This window comes from Oryzias latipes, chromosome 18 (assembly GCF_002234675.1).
Source record: "Oryzias latipes chromosome 18, ASM223467v1".
Taxonomy (NCBI): Eukaryota; Metazoa; Chordata; class Actinopteri; order Beloniformes; family Adrianichthyidae; genus Oryzias; species Oryzias latipes.
This window is the reverse complement of record NC_019876.2, coordinates 20,988,017-21,003,076: the sequence shown is the minus strand read 5'-3', so window position 1 is coordinate 21,003,076 and position 15,060 is coordinate 20,988,017. Positions and strand designations below refer to the sequence as shown.

General features: G+C 39.1%; 1 protein-coding gene across 2 annotated transcripts; it reads left to right on the top strand.

Annotated features, from left to right (window-relative positions):
• Positions 1 to 1,679: 1,679 nt before the first annotated feature.
• On the top strand, positions 1,680 to 14,174 carry ccnb3 (cyclin B3). 2 transcript variants are annotated; one of them, XM_011487637.3, is made up of 12 exons: positions 1,680 to 1,860; positions 1,973 to 2,106; positions 2,181 to 2,264; positions 9,443 to 9,555; positions 9,637 to 9,799; positions 9,884 to 9,982; positions 10,065 to 10,157; positions 10,976 to 11,113; positions 11,241 to 11,396; positions 11,490 to 11,639; positions 13,432 to 13,562; positions 13,653 to 14,174. In XM_011487637.3, exons 2-12 carry the CDS (start codon positions 2,026 to 2,028, stop codon positions 13,720 to 13,722), a joined length of 1,278 nt encoding a protein of 425 aa, XP_011485939.1. In that variant the 5' UTR covers positions 1,680 to 1,860; positions 1,973 to 2,025; the 3' UTR covers positions 13,723 to 14,174. The 2 variants fall into 2 exon arrangements, with proteins under 2 accessions (XP_011485939.1, XP_004079989.1); XM_004079941.4 differs by having other exon boundaries at positions 1,970 to 2,106.
• The last annotated feature ends 886 nt before the right edge of the window (positions 14,175 to 15,060 follow it).

Below are 15,060 nucleotides of genomic sequence, written 5' to 3'. Positions count from 1 at the left end.
CGTTCAGGATCGTGCACATCCCTTGAAACAGTCACTTTGGATCTCAAATAAACTTCACAAGTCCTTGTGCGTGATCATTCCGGGTTTCAGCGATTGGGTCTGTTCTAGTCATAGCCAATCATGACAAAATTGTTTCGATGCTATATCAAGAGTTCATTTGGCGATACTTTTATCGATTCAAAATGCTGTCAGGATGATATTTATTTAATTATTTATTAGCGTATTTTAGCGTCTGACTCTTGTTTTCCACTTAAAACCCCGAACGCTAGTTGGCAGCAGAGCACAATGAGCCTCTTTGAGCAGCTCTACACCACAAAAAACAACTTCAAGACTTCAGCAAGAGGCAGCTTGTTTTGCTGTTTTGAGACATGTACTACTTAGTTTTTACTTGGGATGGGTACGGAACCGAAACTCTGTGCTGTGTTACTGCCAGTAACATAAAAACGCAGAATACGGTGCTTTGCAGCGGACTTGGATAAGAACGAGTGAAGCACTGCAGCATCACAGCTAATGCACAGAGCATCAGGCAAAACGCTATTGGCAAAGTGGGCCAAAGTTCTGCAGATTCTAGTTCAGGAACCTGATGGATCAGAGTGATTTGTACAACGCTCTGAAAAAAGGCTAACGTCGTGTCAATGAGCGTTACTAGTTCACTTCCGTGTGTGAGAAAGCAGGGCTGCAGCTGTGCATTGCAAACTGTGATGTAAACAAAGCATCTTCGCCACATTAAAGCAACTTTCCTTCACCCTGTCACGCTGCCCCATCATCACACCTTAATGTTTCTAGAAAGAATTTGGGTTTTGTTTTTCTTCCCTTTATTTTTCAAGTATTATTCAGGGTCCTGAACCATTTAAAAATACTGGAGAAGCTGTTGCCAAAATAAAAGCACTATGAATTTGCTTGGGTAAAAAAACTTATGAGTTACAGTTGCAGTGCTTAACATTGTGATAATTAAATAAACTGAATTTTACCATTTTATTACGATGAAAAACTTGAAACTTGAAATTCATGTAGAGTTTTTTTAAGTACTTAAAAAAAGAAAAAGCTTTTCTGGTAGAAAATCGGGATACGTATCGGATCGTCAGACTCTCTTGCCAATACACACCCCTATTTTTGATAAGAGAAGAGGGTCCACTATTTACCCCCTGGAACAAATTACCCCACTCTCCCCTATACATTTCCTTTTAAATACTACATATTTTGTAATCTTAAAATGTTCTAACTTAGTCTGAAGAAGTCTTCAGTGAGTGTACTCCCAACAGTATGCGTACATGATAGTATAGGCCTACTTGCTATACTTATACTCAAGTAGGCTATACTTCATAAAATGAACTTCAAGTGCACTCTTTTATGCTGAGGAATGAAATATTGGCATGTAGTAACAAAGTCGATGTTTACTCTTGAACCAATCTGTTGCTTTTTGAAAGTTCTCAATAGCCCCTCCCACAGATTTCTTTTCGGAAACGAGGAATTTCAGGCGATTAATTGACACGTGATGCTAAAAAAAAGGCTTGCTTCTTATATCGTCGGGTTGTAAACACAGCGTAGTTTTTTTCTACAAACATTTTTAAGTTCGAGTTGCACACCGCGCGAAGCCGTTACTCTAAACCAACGTACCCTGGTTGCAGGCATTCTTTGCGACTCTCTGATTGGACGAATCAGCTCAAATTCAAGCCAATCAGATTCATGCTCAAAGATTTAGATTCTCAGCTGCACTCTTCGCACTGGGTTCTTGTGTTGTACGCATGTCAGTTAATTTATGCTTATAGTCGCAGTCGATTCTGTAACCTATATGTTATATCGGGGATAAAGGCAAGATTTTACCGTTTCGCTTTGAGCTCGAGCTGTTCATAACCGACGGTAATTGAGTAAATTCAAAGACCTCCGTTCTGTGTGCGTTGGCTGGAAGTGTCCGCGTTGAGCTGCCTGCTGCTGCTGAGGCTTTGTTTTGCTTTGTCTCTCTGTGCAGCAGATCAAGAAGCGAGCGGAGGGTGGACTTCCAGAACCAGCCCGAACTAGCCAGCCATGCCTTTCACTCGGGGGAAGAAACCGGCTGCCAGCGGGAACAAAGCGCTCCGGCAGAGCGCTCCATCCACGGAGAACCAGGTAAAGTCAAGGCGTCTACATGGAAAACCAGGCAGCGGCTCAGCACTCTATTCACCTGTAGCATGTGTTTGCAGGAAGAAGGATCACAGGTGAAAAGGTCCTCCTCTCCTCCTCATGGAGCTCCCAAGAAGAGGACTGCTTTTATAGATATCACAAATGTAAGTGCTGATTTTATTTTATTTTTTTACTTTTTTTCTTTAAGAGGACCCGTGGCTCCATCTAGTAGAGTGGTCATGTTGTTTACAGATAAAAATAAAAGCATGTTATGAGGATTATACTGCATGAAAGATCGGCTACATGAATATCTTGGATTCTGGTCTCCCATAATTAAATAGATTTTTATGTATAATATAAAGTTCAAAGCTGATCAGTGGAAGCATAAGTTACATAAAAAATATCAAGTGTACCAGTCTGCAGTCTGACTTGTCTCATGAGTAAATCCCAGCTGTTTTGCCCAATAAAGCCATTAAAGTTCCACTCCGACCACATTTTGAACTATTTTCAAAGCGTTCCCAGTGGTTGTTTATTTATTATCATGCTGTTTGTAGCTAGGGCTGGCCGATATAGAATATTTTATATCACGATATAGTTCTTTCATATCTGTCAATAACGATATATGTCACGATATTTGTCAAATTTGAACACTGCTCATAAGAGAAATGTGTAATTATCAACAGGTTCAGATTTACATATTTATTCCTTTCATCATACTTAAATAACAGATGCACTGAAGGAGCGTGATTAAAGCAAAAGCTTTTATCAAACAGAATGCTAAACTGCTTGATCAGTTCAATTTAAAAACTTCTAATGTTTTACAGAACAAACAAAACTGACAAACATTTTTGTCAACTTCCTTTGAATGAGCTTAGTTGGAACTAAAAGCAAATTTTCCGAATTTCTTCTGGTAGTTTAGACTGTTGCTGCTGTGCAGGTCTTACCTTTGTTGTTTTTGCTGGAGAATCATTGTTGAATTTAGTCTGAGACCGAGAATGCTTGGTGGCTCTGCTTCAGGTGTTTAAAAGGTTGGTGGTATTTCCAGTTTTAGAAGGAACATGCCTTCTCCACAGTTTACAGTGGACATTACTCTGTTTTTTTGTTGGACTTTAAATAAAACTACCCACCATATATATTTTTTACCATCCAAATTATAACACTATTTAACACAGAAATACCTTCTACCAGGGGTCACCAACCTTTTTGAAATTGAGAGCTACTTCATGGGGACTGAGTCATATGAAAGGCTACCAGTTTCATAGGCTCTCCTGAAATAACAAATTTGCTCAGTTTGCAGTTGTTTATAAATAAAAATTAATGGGTGACTTATGTGGCCCTTGGGAGTGACCTGGTGCCCGTGGGCACCGTGTTGTTGACACTCTGCCTACTACATGCTGATTTTTTTCAAGAAAATGAAATTGCTTTAAAGACATTTCTAAATTGAACACATCTTTATTGTCATCTAACTGTAAACTCAAATTCAAACATTCTGATCAAATACAAGAACAGATTTAATTCTGCTTCCAGTTGATCACATTTTATATTATTTTTTTATTAAACAGTCTGAAAACAGTATCATGTTTATGATTACTGTTAATACATATCATTGACATTAAACCTGCAGCTCTCGCAGAGCTATGTTGGTGATATTTGCTGCATTCTATAGCATTGCAAAGATAAAGGAGTGATCAATGGGTCTACATTTGTTTGATTTGTTTTTAAATTCTCAGCTCAGTAACAGAAACTTAAGATGAGTTAAGGTAAACCAAGCAAAGATAAAAAAACCAAAAAAAAAAATCAAATGAGCAGCTTTAAGCTGGAGATTCTGTTGTCCAAAAGAAGTGTGTGTGCTCATGCGTGCATTTATTTTTGTACCCATGTATTTGTCAGTTTTATATTCTGAGAGTTTTTCCGCTTAAACCGATGACTTTGGTCTGTAATGTTAATCAGATATAAACTTCAGCTGTGAGGGGCAGAATGTAAATAAGAATCCAGGAAATCGTGTAAAAAAATCTTTTTAGAAGAATTTATTTGTAAAATGATGCAGAAAATAAGTGTTTAGTTCCTGCATACAAGCAGTAATTATGTTCCTCACAGTCCTGTTACTTCTTAACCCTTGTGCTATCCTAGGCACTTTAACATTGGGAGTTGGGTCATCTAGACCCACTAGACAGTGCTCTGAACCTTTTTTCTTCAATGATTTGTGATCTTCACTGGTGTCCATGGATTACATTAAATCTTTCCACCTTTATCCACCTTTGTCATGGTAGGGAGAACACGTCAATGTAAGGGTGGGGTCATCTAGGATAGCACAAGGGTTAAAGAAACTTCCTTATCCTCCACTGGTTATCTCTATTAATGTCCCCTGTTTGAACTAGTTATCTGTATAAAAGACACCCGTCTGCACAGTCAGAATGCAAACCTCGTCACCATAAACAAGACCAAAGAGCTGTCTAAGGACCCCAGGTAAAAGATTTTAGAACCGAACAAGACAGGAATGAGCAAATGTACAATAAACAAGCAGCTTGACGAGAAGAGATCAAATGTTGGAAAATGAAAGAAATACAAGATCTCTGAAAATCTCCATCCAAGATCTCACCTGGTGAGGTTCAAATGATCTTAGGGGGACAGTGAGGAAACCGGCCAGAACTAGACAAAAACATCCTTCCATCAGATAGAACATTGATGATGAACATGGCTGGAGCATTACAAAGATCCCAAACGCATCACCAGGACGAGAAAAGAGGTGTTACTTTAAAAAAAGCCTTTCAAGGTTCTGGAGCATTCTAGCCAGTGTCTAGACTTCTATCCAATGATAATCTGTGGAGGGAGTTGAAAGTCCATGTTTCCCAGCAGCAGCCCCCAAACATCACAGCTCTTGAAAGATCTGCATGGAGGAATGGACAAAAATAGCAGCTACAATTACAATCTGTTAAAGCTTTAACCAGGGTTACAATTCAATGATTGAGGTGAACTTTAGGTATTGATCAATGCTTATTTTTGGCACCATTATCCAGATAGATTCTTTAAATATCAAACAATGTGCTTTTATTTTTTTACATACTGTGACTTAAAGTTGAAATGTTTCTATGAAGAATATTACAGACCTCTTTCTTCTTTTGATGTGGTACAATTTCCAGAATGGGCTGCACGGTGGCGCAGTGGTTAGCGCTCTTGCCTCACAGCAAGAAGGCCTCCGGTTCAAGTCCCGGCTGGGGGACGTGAAAAACAGAACATCAGTGGGGGACCTTTCTGTGTGGAGTTTGCATGTTCTCCCCGTGCATGCGTGGGTTTTCTCTGGGGTCTCCGGCTTCCTCCCACCGTCCAAAAACATGCTTCGTAGGTTAATTGGCAACTCTAAATTGTCCATAGGTGTGAGTGTGACTGTGAGAGTGAATGGGTGTGTGTTTGTGGACATTCTACCCTGCGACAGACTGGCGACCTGTCCAGGTTGTCCCCCTGCCTTCGCCCACAAGTGGCCGGGATAGGAAATTATCACAAATTGATACAATCCCTCTTTGGGACATATTTGTCAGAATGCTATTCTCTCTTGTGTTCTGGGTTTTTCCTGAAATGCAGATATTTTATAAAAACTGACAGTCTTGCATATGTTTGTTTTGTACTTACTGTGAGGTAAATTATCTGTGCAGGAAGCTCCAAAGTTTTCGTGGTGCCTGCTGCTGCCGCAGGCTGTGTATGTCTGCTGCAATTGGAAGTTTTTGGAGGGGGAAAAAAGTCCAGATGTTAGCTTTTTATGTTCTCCATTACTGCACGTCTGCATCTTCTCATTCATCAAATACCCACATAAATGACCAACAGGAACATGCAAAAGAGATGGCTGTGCTCTAAAATTATTGCCATATATCTTTCATGATGATTTAAGTCTTCATCATAAAAATAATGAAGGGCTCTTTGGAGAGCTCATTGACTTCCCAGCCAGCTGCCAGTGCACATCTGTGATGACAAATAGCTGCTGAGAAACTGCCAGAGTCCCAGTGTTTCATAGCAAAAAACAGGCTGAGGATTATGCAGAACGAACTGGGCTGAGCTATTTCCAAAACTATTAGGGCTATGATTAACAGCTTGCCCAATTATTTGACATTGGCGGGGGATTCTTTTTGGAGGCCAAAAGGCAAAAGTGCAGACATCTGCAACGCAGACTGCTTTCTGCAGAGACATGCTGCTGCTTGATGTTTCTTTTATTTCCTGTGGCGTTTGTTTCTTTTTGAATTGCTTCAGAATAATTACAGCCATATCAGGGCTGTTTTTCCTCATCTGCATCCAGCTTAAGGTCAGGATCAGATCAGATGCATTTCCTGTTGAGGCTCAGATTAACTTCAGTATTTCACTCATGTTTTGTCCTGGATCCATCCAGTCAAGTTCTATTGCATTGGTTTCAGATGGGTCTTGGTCGTGTTTCAGATCTCTTGGTCTATGTTCTTGACCTTTAACTGGATCCACGTGTGAGTAAAGACAGAACTCGACCATAACCTAATAATAACCTAAGTCCTGTACTTTCTAACTCTTAATACAAACACAGTTTTCCATATTATGGAAAACCATATTCCATATTACAAAGCTGTAATGGAGTAGTGGGTCCATCTTCTGTTGAGTCCAACCAACAGCTGACACAACTTTATATTACGTAAAACTGCACTCATGTAATAACCCCCCCCCCCCCCCCCCTCGTGTTCCAAACAGGAAGTACCCGCTGACTCCAAGAAGTCAAAATCCCACAGACATCTATAGAGAAATAAACCGCTATTACTCACATCCACCGTTTAAAATGTTTGAAATGTTCCCCAGACCCCTTTTTCAGCGTTAGGGGTATGGACCTCACACAAGCTCACTCCTGATTGGTGAGAGTGGTTGCCATAGAAACGTTGACTTAGACTGATGTCACACTCACTCTGTCCAGTTTTCATTATAGTTAAGTCCTTTGGCTGAGGGGGGGGGTGGGGGTGTGTCTGGTGGCCACTTCTGCTTCAGTCCGCTTTGGGCTGGGTTCCATAACATAACACACCTGAGCACCTGTGCACCAACACAGGCATGCATCTATGGTTAAACATGTGCATATTAGTCCTTATTTATGAGGGTGTGTATAGATGTGGAGGTTTGTATGCAATTAGTAGTTATGTGGGTGGGAGGTGTGTGTATATAAATCAGTCCTATGGTAAATATTTTCACACGACAGGATAGATAATGAATTTTTGAGTAACTTTTACTGCCTAATGTGTTTTTCTTTAATTTGATTTATTTTCCTTTAATCAAAATCCTTCTTTTTTTAAATTCAAACTTTGTCTTTGTGTCCTCTTAAACACCCCATTCACTCTACTTTTCTTCATTTTGGTCCAAAATCTAAAGGAATTTATGATGATAATAAAACGAGTAATAAAATAAAGTTCAACCTCAAATACTTGTGTGTTCAAAGAAAACAAAGTCCCAGTTATATCCAAAAGAAAGTGTTTCAGCACATGAGACTTCAGCTTCTGTCTGAATGGGACAAGTCATAAAGAAACAAGAAAAACATGAGCAGAGAGTATAATTCCACGAACAGCTGTGCAGGGAAATCTAGCCATTACATCACCAAATGGAAAAACACCGTCAGCTGCCTGCTGGACTTAGCCTCACTTCTGTGCACGTCTAACCACTGCATTCTCATGCATATTTTTAGTTATGTCTGTAGTACCTCTCTGGCACCGCCTTGCCTGGTGTCACAATAGCTTTAAAATGACACCCGTCTTAAACTCTGCACGCCCTGTAAATACATACACACACACACACACTACATACACACCTTGCTTGGTGCGGGATAGTTAAATTTCTGCTGATCTGAGTGGCCCACGAGGCTGTGGACCGCTACTTAAGAGGTGATTCCATTCACGAATGAAGATCAACGATTCACAGATCGAAGCACCATTTTTACTAAATATGTTTGATTGTTCCTATATGAATGTTGTTTTACTGGTTAAATGAAACTGAAAATATATATTTAATCGCCATATAAAATTAATATGCATTTAATCTTTTATATTGAACAGGAGATCAGAATGAACAAAACATTACAAGTAAAAACCCTGATTTTGAAAGAAAGAAGTGATATTTGACATTTTGAACAATTTCACACTCAATAGTTTTTCTGTCAACTTCCTGGTTAACTTCAGCAGTAGACAAAACATAAATATATCAATGTTACCTTCATTTCATTCGACAGATCCTGAAAAAGTTTTGTACAGCTTTTCCATCTTGAAGGTTTAGCAGAATACATTTCCAGTAAATGGGAGGACAAAATAGTAAAGTTAAAATAGTAAATGAAGACACTGTAACACCTTATTAAAAATGTAACGACTATATAAGACTCATCTTAATCACAAGATTTTTTTCTAAATTCATATTTATCATATTTTCTATTCTATTTACTTTTGTATATATTTTAAACAAATTAGTTTTTTTCTCAAAACATATTTCAGTAACCTGAACAGTCTTTGTCTCTTTTGATACTTTCATTTTTTTAATATAAGGAGCTTCATTGACTCTTTAAAGATTTATTTACTTCCGGTCTCTTTCGTGCAGTCGGATAGTGTAGTTTATGTACTTAAAATCCAATATTATTCTGCATTTTTAGAGCTATAATTACATGACCTGAAGTGTCTTTTTACTCTCTGCTGATCTCAGACGTTGCAAATTTTCATACGCAAACTCTTGAGATCAGATTGCAAATATCTGAGTACTTGGTTACTCTTTACAGCCGTAGTGGGCTACTGTTATTACAAATGTAATGACATCAGCTGAACCATAAATGCGCTTCTATTCTGACGGGAATCTGAAATGTATTACTTTCTTACAACATAGTGCAAACTAAAAAAGAACCAGAGAGAAATGGAAAGATAACTCATCTTTACATAAAAAACGATAGAGAAGAAAATACATTTTGGTGGGTATTGACAAATGAGGTTTTAGCATGTGGGATTTATTGATGAGTTGTTTTGACTTTCTATCCTCATAATTTGAAGACATTTAACAGAATTTTCTCCCATGTTTCACTAGTAGAACAGGAGTCATGGCCTGCCCCCTCATCTTAGCTGTTTCACCAGATAATCCTCAAATTCTTTGAGTTTTCACTTCCAAGAGCTTCTCAGAATCAGTTTTCACTAATCTACAGGCTGTACCGTAATTTTTACTTGTGAAAATGATATTTAAAGAAAGATTGTAGATTGTTGTTTTTAATGTGGCCTTTACATTTTGTAAAATTCAATCACAGAGCTCACAGAGTTTTCCCTTTGAAAAGTCATGTTTGTGGGATGCATTGTATTGAGTTTGTCCTTTTTGATCCTACTTTAAGGCTCACAAGGTTCAGATCAGCCTTCCAGGTAGGAAGAAAGAAACCGGGAAAAAAGCGGTCAAGAAGACGACCATCATCTCAGTGACGGCAAAGAATCAAGCAAACTTGAAAAAGTAAATCTTTTAACAATTTAACTTCAAATATGTTTTATTGGTGTCAAAGGAGTTAATTTCTCACACTTGCTTCCGTATCAGGTCCGTGAGTTCGGAGGAGTCGACCACGGAAAGGGAAAAGACTGACACAGAGGAGGAAAAGGAGGAGGAAGCACAGAGGAGTCTGGTAGCTTCCCTTACAGAGACGGTGGATGCTCTGGTGGCTCCTGTTAGTCAAGTTCCCGCGCACCTTCAGAGGAAACCTGTAGGAGAAATGCTGCATGTGTGAAACCGCTGTGCAAAGGCTGCAGGAGGTAGAACTCACGTTCCCCTTTGTCTTCGCCTGCAGATCCCGAAGGAGTTCGACATCGACTCAGACAGCGCTGATGACTGCTACATGTGTCCGGAGTACGCCAAAGATATTTTCGACTACCTTAAAGAGAGAGAGGTGTGCCAAACTCAACAAGCAGATGCCCGTACCAAGGTTTAAAACATATATTCACTTCTGTTTATTTCTACTTGGTGTGCAGGAGAAGTTTGTTCTCAGTAACTACATGCTCACACACACCAGCCTCAACCCAGAGATGAGAGCCATTCTGGTGGACTGGCTGGTTGAAGTACAGGTGAGGTTCCTGCTATTGGGTTGTCATGGGTGGTTTTTCTAAGCTTATTATTAATTTTTATTGCTTTTTTTTTCTATTTATGACAGCTTTGGAGGTGATTACATTTTTTGTGTTGGAGCAACACAAATTTGGTTGATCAACACTATTCTGAGTTGTTGTTTTTACCATTCAGTCCCGTATATTTCTTTATTGCCTGCTTACTGTAGTTTTTTTTTCTTTTTTCAAAGCAGAACAAATATTGCATCAATTGAGATTTCTGTTTTTATAAAAATAATTCCTGAGCTCCCTTAAAGATCCACTCAGCTGAAAATAGTGTTTTTGGTGTTTTTAACATGTTCTTGGGACATTTTCTGATGGAGGACATGTATAAGGAAGGTTAAACTTAAAATTGCATTTCTGAGTTTTTCTTTATTTAAATCGTTGTGAATCTGCAATCTCCCTGCTCCGCTCCAGTCTCATGCAGAAAAATAGATCCATGTTTGTTTTTGTTGTCCTCGTTTCAACCATATTTGCTGCACTGGCGATGTTAGCTTGGGGTTGTTGAGGGGCTGTAAGCGTGTGGGAGAGCAGTTAAACAGATGGGTGATGGGAAGGGGAGCTGGGCTTGCCCCCGCCAACGATCCCGCCCACAACTCGGAGGTGAATTGCTAATGAACTCCTGCCACTTTGCAGAGACGACACCGGTTTTTTGATTTTGGCTAAAAACGTCACAATCATAATTAAAAGACCCCTGGAACACTTACAGTAGATCAAAAGCTGATCGTAGCGGGTCTTAGTGGTGGTTCTTTTTCTGATAGTCTGTTTTCCTGTTTGTGTAGGAGAACTTTGAGCTGTACCATGAGACTCTTTACCTGGCTGTCAAGATGACAGACCATTACCTGTCAAAGGCTTCCATCCACCGAGAGATGCTGCAGCTGGTGGGCTCCACTGCCATGCTCATAGCCTCCAAATTTGAGGTGAGGATGAAGCCTTTTATCGTAGGAATCATTTAAGAGATGTTCAGTAAAAGAGCAGAGAGCTTGCAAAGAAGTAACATGACTTGTGATTTGGAATAAATGTACATTTGTTTTTGTCATCCTGCAGGAGCGTAGCCCACCCTGTGTTGATGATTTTCTCTATATTTGTGATGATGCATACAAAAGGGAGGAGCTTATTTCCATGGAGGCCAGCATTCTGCAGACGCTGTCATTCGACATCAACATTCCCATCCCATATCGGTTCCTCAGACGCTATGCCAAGGTGGGCAGGCATAAGGTCAAATGTGGGATTTAGCATCCCAGCAGGGGCACACTGTTTGATCTGACCGTTGCCTCTCTTTGGCCCCCTGTGCAGTGTGTGAGTGCCAGCATGGAAACACTGACTCTGGCTCGCTACTATTGTGAAATGAGTCTGATGGAGATGGACCTGGTGTCAGAGAGGGGCTCCTTGCTGGCCTCAGCCTGCCTGCTGATGGCGCTGATTACTAAAGACCTGGGGAGCTGGGTAGGTTTGCCTCAGTATTGTAAAAACAGCACCATTGATTTTTATGGATGTCTTTTACACAGCACACACCCATTGACTGTATATGAGACCTGGACCAAATGAGTGTAAAGAGACCACATACTTTTATTGAGGCATCTAATTGGTCAGTTTGTAACTTGAGTTGCTTGCAATAAGGAAAAACAGTTTGTGGGATATTTTGGAACCAGCCGGTACTTCCTGTTGGGAATGGGGGAGGGGGGGGTCGGCACTCGGTCCAGTTCTTATATACAGTCAATGCATCCAGAACTCATCACTAAAATGATTTGGTGCAGATACTGTTCTTAACCGGTCTATACCATGATATTCCTAAACCTTTAATACTGTAAACAATATCCATGTATATGATAATATATTAACTTTGGCACACAAAAGAACATTTTTTAATGAAATATGAGTTATTGGCTGTTGCTCCTTGCCACCCATTTCATGACGTCTTCCTACAGTAGAGGTAAGATCTTAAGCCCGACCCGAAATTCGGGTCAACCGCGACACCGCGCCCCTTGGTGGTTCATCCCCGCGGTTATCAAAAATCCATACAGTGTTACATGTTTGTGAAACAGAGAAGCTCCAACAAAAATGTGCAGAAGGCTCTAAACTGGCTCATTTTACAAAAATAAATGTTATTTCTCTCCTGCAAGGTGATTCAGTTTGGCCACTAGGTGGAGCTCACGCTAGATTATTACACTTTAGCAAAAATCTGTGCTTTAGACCAGCGGTCCCCAACCCCCGGGCCACGGACCGAGGGTCATTTGGTACCAGGCTACATAGAAAGAATAAATAACTTACATTACTTCCGTTTTATTTATGTTGGAATCTGAAAGATGTTTTATTTTAAAAAATCGCCCGATTCCCTGTTACATCCGTCTGTCACTCTTTACAAGGCGCCCTTCTGTCACATGATAGGTTACCACTAAAATAAAACCCAGCAGCTAGCAAAATGAGTAAAAATGATGACAACTGAGCGATGTTCAATGTTGTGCTTGTCAAAATAAAAGCTCGGGGTTTGTCTTGTCACGTATGTGTTTCTCCTTCTGCGTAGCGTTTCTAAAAAAGTTCTCCGCCTACTTCTTAAAGATTCGGCCGTGAAAAGTTCGTGTGACTTCATGCCGCTCCATGGCACTGAAAAGGTTGGGGACCGCTGCTTTTGAACACAAATGGTTACTTTAAAAAAGGTTTCATTGAAAAAGTTTGGAAAATTCCTGCCTGTGAGTTTATAAAGCTGTTAATTTAATCAGCAATGTATGTTTAGGTCGAACGAACGTTAGCATTAGCTGTCCTATGGGAAATTCTTTTAGATGTTTGCATCATAGCTAGGAGAGGAGACTTTTGCTTCTGCTACTGTTATGCATTCGGTCACCTGCTAAGGAAAGACGTAAATGATCGATCTCTATTTTATGGGTGGATTATTGATTTATTAAGCTTGGATTGATTCATATCAATGAAGCGATTTTTTTTTTTTTTTTTTTTTTTTTTTTTTTATCAACACATCCCTAGTTGTGACCGATGCTTTACTAATGACAAGAGTGTGTCATAATCACAGCATCTGATGGCGTCACCCAAAGGTCATGAGCAAAAACATGAAGATACACTTGTCAACCGTAGAACAATTGCTTTTGTTCAACACCTCAATGACAAATTGTCACCTTGGAATAGCTGGCAATTCAGACTTGAGTTAAATTTTTTTTTAGAGGAATTTGTAAATACGAGAAAATGACTGGGCTTATGTTATAAACGTGTTTCTCTCATCCTGTAGTCCCCCATCCTGCAGTTCCACTCTGGCTATCAGGCCTCAGAGGTGGCACCAGTTGTCAGAAAGCTACATTTGATGCTCCAGGGTCCTGCCGATGATAAACTCCGGGCTGTTAGGAACAAGTACAGTCATAAGTAGGTGCTCTAAAACCTAGAATCCACAATCTGTATGTCATTAAATCCTGTACTGTTGAGTTTAAATATGTCTTTTTAAAATGTTTTTAGGGTATTTTTTGAAGTTGCAACGGTGCCACTGGTGGACATCAGCGTTTTGGAGAAAGCCTTATCCTGCTAACAAAAAATATCTGCAAAAATGTTTAACTCTCCCTTTAACTAAAAAAAATGTACATAGTTTTTTTATGTCCTTGATATTTATAAGTAGTCAAGTTTCCTCCATTATTGTAAAATAGTTTCCATTCAAATGGGCATTTATCATCGAGAAATTGGCCTTTGTTTTATAGATTTATATGTTTGCATTTTTTTATGAGTTTTATAAGCAATCTCATTCATTTGGAAGCTTGTTCTAAAAAGAAATGTTCGGTTCTTTATTTTTTCTAATAAATGTTGTGCTGGCCTGTGTTTTTAAGTTTCCACATGATCTTAAAGTTTGTAGCTTTGCATGTTTCAGACTTTGTACAGTTGATCATGTTTGTTATTTGTGTAAAAGACAAGATTGAGGCTTTGCTACTTTTTAAATGCCTGTCACACATAAAATAAACAGATATATCTTTTAAATGTTTTATAAAACTTTTTTTTTGTTTTTATTGTAACACCAAAATGTTGGAGGTAAAGGCTTTCTGTAAAGTTTTTTTGAAAGTTCCTTTTAATGCTTTCATTTGGCACTTCTGGTCTTTGCCACTAGATGTCAGTCTTTAGCGGTTTCTCAGAGGCTGGTGTCTGAACGCTCATGACTTAAAGACTCAAAACATTGGTATTCTTGATCTCAAAGTGTCAGATTTTGGCATTTCAGATGACATTTGATGAAGCTGTGTCAAGAATTTGTCATGTGACAAGTGTGCTTGACAGTGAAATGAAGTGCCTGTAAGGCTGCAGACACTTTTTCAAAGCAAACTGTATGCCCACAAGGAAAGATGACATCAAGTCAAATTTGCTGCTTATTACTTCCCATTTATTCCAAAAGTTGTCCCCTGAATAGAAAAGACCTGTGACAAGCTGTTTTATTTTAAACCACTGCAGACATTACACTAAATCACAGGCTTTACCACTCCTCTGAAATGCACACATGCCAGATAACTAAAAGAAACAACAAAAAAAGGTTTACCGTAATCTTCTGTTAGATGCATTTTCAATAACAATAGGTTTAAAGCACAAGTTCTTAACTTTCATTTGATCCTAAAACAATGTTTTCAATACTAAAATGAGAAAAAGTTTGCTGATGCACAAAAAATATTCTAGATAAATAAAAAAAGAAATGGCCAATTTTGACTAGGCTTTCTTTTCTTTTACCTGCGATCTGCTGTTGCAGGAAGATCTTATTTGATGCAGTGTACTGCATTTTATTTTGAAAAGAACTTGCTCTTACTCCTGTCATAAATGTAATAGGTAAATGTATACACTTTTGCAATTTGTTTATTTTAAATATGAAAAAGCTACAATGCATGGTCACAAAAAC